General features: G+C 56.2%; 1 protein-coding gene across 1 annotated transcript; it reads left to right on the forward strand.

The window, feature by feature from the left end:
* Positions 1 to 1,053: 1,053 nt before the first annotated feature.
* Positions 1,054 to 2,757, forward strand: LOC120692834 (homeobox-leucine zipper protein HOX12-like). Its single transcript, XM_039976230.1, has 3 exons — positions 1,054 to 1,548; positions 1,687 to 2,015; positions 2,149 to 2,757. Exons 1-3 carry the CDS (start codon positions 1,461 to 1,463, stop codon positions 2,425 to 2,427), a joined length of 696 nt encoding a protein of 231 aa, XP_039832164.1. The 5' UTR covers positions 1,054 to 1,460; the 3' UTR covers positions 2,428 to 2,757.

Raw genomic sequence — 2,757 nt, forward strand, 5'->3', positions numbered from 1 at the left:
AAGACTGGGAGGCTACAGATGTTAGAGCTCAGCACATGGTGGAGGATGGAGACCTGGAGGCAGCTTATGAACATCAGTACCTTGATGAAACTCCAGCACAAGCTGCTGTGTAATAGGATAGTTTATTTGCACTGTATGACTATGAGGTTAACTTAACATTGGAACTCGAACTTAATGAGCTGTGTTGTACTCTTTTTTCCTATCTAGGGTTTTCTCACGAGGTGTGAGTTTTTACCTAGATAGGTTTTTTATGAGGCAGTCATTGCACAAAACAGCTCATCCTTGATATTTTGTTGATTTCTGTCATTTTTTGTTACTCAAGATGAATCGATCTAATGAGCCATGTTGGGATTTTAGTGCTTAGCCTCGTGCCTGGGCACTTTGGCGACACGAGCACGGCGGGCGGCACGGCACGGCCCGAAAGGTTTTAGTGCCGTGCCTGGGCCTCAAGTCCGGCACGCTGGGCGGCATGGCACGGCACGAAAGTCTTTTCGTGCCCAGACGTGCCGTGCCTAGTCGTGCCGTGGCTAGGCGTGTCTGGGTTGGGTCGTGCTGTGCCGCCCATTTGACCATTTATACTCCCGGGCCCCGGAGGCCGACAAACTAAGCTCGTCGCGGTCACACGCGCGCTGCGAAAGTGCGATGCTAACTTGTGCATCTGAAACACTGAGAGAGAACTACCGCACAGTTCCAGTTTGACATCACACAAACCCATCGTACGAAAACCGCCTGTTTTAGTTTTTTTAAACATTAAAGAGCAGACCGATCTCCCCCGGCTTCACTTCACTTTTGCAGCGCGTTTCAACGGGCAGAGAGCTGTCCCTGTCGGCGAAAGGCGGCCACTCCTCTCCGGCTGCTGTTATCCTAATCGCGAGACGGCGACGGGGGTTAACTGCTGATTGGCGATTAAGCCGCAGCTCGCTTCGCCGAGCCATCCATCACCAAACTCCCTCCCGTCTCCCTCCCTTTCCACTATCCTAACTCCTAAACCACTCCGCCGCCGAGTGATGACACGCCCGGCCGGGCCTTGCTGCTCTCCGCACCAAATTTTTTATCGGCTCCCAGAAAGCACACAGGACAGCAGGGCTCCCCTCCCCTTCAGCTCGGTTGCTCCGGCCCGTCCGGCCGCCTATAACATCCCGGGGCCGGACTCCGAGCTCACGGACTCGGACGACACAGCTAGCTAGGTGCTCACACTGGGCAAGGGCAACCCAACCCACCAGCGCAGCCAGCTCCTAGAGAAATATCCACGCTACTGCTACGGAGAGAGCGGGCACAAAAGCCCTCTAGCTAGCTAGCAAAGCAGCCATTTCTGAAAGGCGATCGATCGGAGTAGTGAGCATTAGTCGACCTACGCACGGCCGGGGAACAGCTAGCTGGTGCAGCAGCTCCATCTCCCTGCTGTTTCTGCGGCGGCTGTAGAGTGTGATCTGCTTGTTGGGGCTTGGGGTAGCTGGAGGATGGGCTGCGAGGAGGACGAGAGGCTGCTGTTCCCGTCCTTCGCATTCCCGGCGGAGAGCTTCGCGGAGGCCGACACCCCCGGCTCCGGTGAGTCGCAGTTCGTTTTCATCCCCTTCTCCTGTGTACCAACTAGTAGTAGCGAGCTTCGATCTGCCTGAACCGTGCCAGAGAGCGGTTCACGGTCAGCAGCAATAATTAATATAATGTGCATGTGATGTGTGGCAGGCCGCGAGCAGAAGAAGGCGCGGCAGCGGCGGAGGCGGAAGCCGCGGCCGGCGGGGGAGGGCGACGGCGGCGACGAGCAGTCCAAGAAGCGCCGGCTCAGCGACGAGCAGGCGCGGTTCCTGGAGCTCAGCTTCCGGAAGGAGCGGAAGCTCGAGACGCCCCGCAAGGTGCAGCTCGCCGCCGAGCTCGGCCTCGACGCCAAGCAGGTGGCCGTCTGGTTCCAGAACCGCCGCGCCCGCCACAAGAGCAAGCTCATGGAGGAGGAGTTCTCCAAGCTCCGCGCCGCGAACGACGCCGTCGTCCTCCAGAACTGCCACCTCGAGACCGAGGTAACTACTAACTAACCGTGCCTACAGGCCTGGCTGCCTGCTGCTGACGACTCGATCGATGCTACGGTGATGAATGATTTTTCTTGAAATCTTGTTTCTGATGCTAACTCCATGCATGCGCGTCGTCGTGCAGCTGCTGAGGATGAAGGATAGGCTGGCGGAGGCGGAGGAGGAGAAGCGGAAGCTCATCGCGGCAGCAGCAGCAGCAGCAGGCGCCGGCAGCAGCAGCCCGAGCTCGTCGTCATTCTCGACGGTGACGCACCACCCGGCGGCGCTGGTGGGGCAGTTTGGGATGGAGGCGGAGGAGGCCGCCGACCTCGCCTACATGAGCGAGTACGCGTACAACAGCTACATGAACATGATGGACCTCGCCCCCGGCTACTTCGGCGGCGTCTACGATCACATCAACTGAGCGTGCAGGAGATCAGAAAGGATTAACTGGCTATCAGCTAGCTATTTTCGTGTTGATGAACCGATCGATTTGCAGGGCCCGTAGCAGCAGCAGCAGTAGCAACCAAGTCAGTAGTAGTGGTATAACTAGTATTAGTATGTTCTATCAGTCATCAATGTCCTGACGAGAATTAAGTCTATTTAGTAACTGGTTAAGCCATGTAGACTAGTAACTGGTCATCTATGTGAATATGTGTGGATTATCATGCAAGTGCTTATCATGAACTGGTGATCCCTGTGATGTAATATTGGGGACAATATCGGCATCAGAAAGAATGGCCGTGTTTGGATA

The sequence above is a fragment of the Panicum virgatum genome, chromosome 9N (genome assembly GCF_016808335.1).
Source record: "Panicum virgatum strain AP13 chromosome 9N, P.virgatum_v5, whole genome shotgun sequence".
In the NCBI taxonomy this organism is placed as follows: Eukaryota; Viridiplantae; Streptophyta; class Magnoliopsida; order Poales; family Poaceae; genus Panicum; species Panicum virgatum.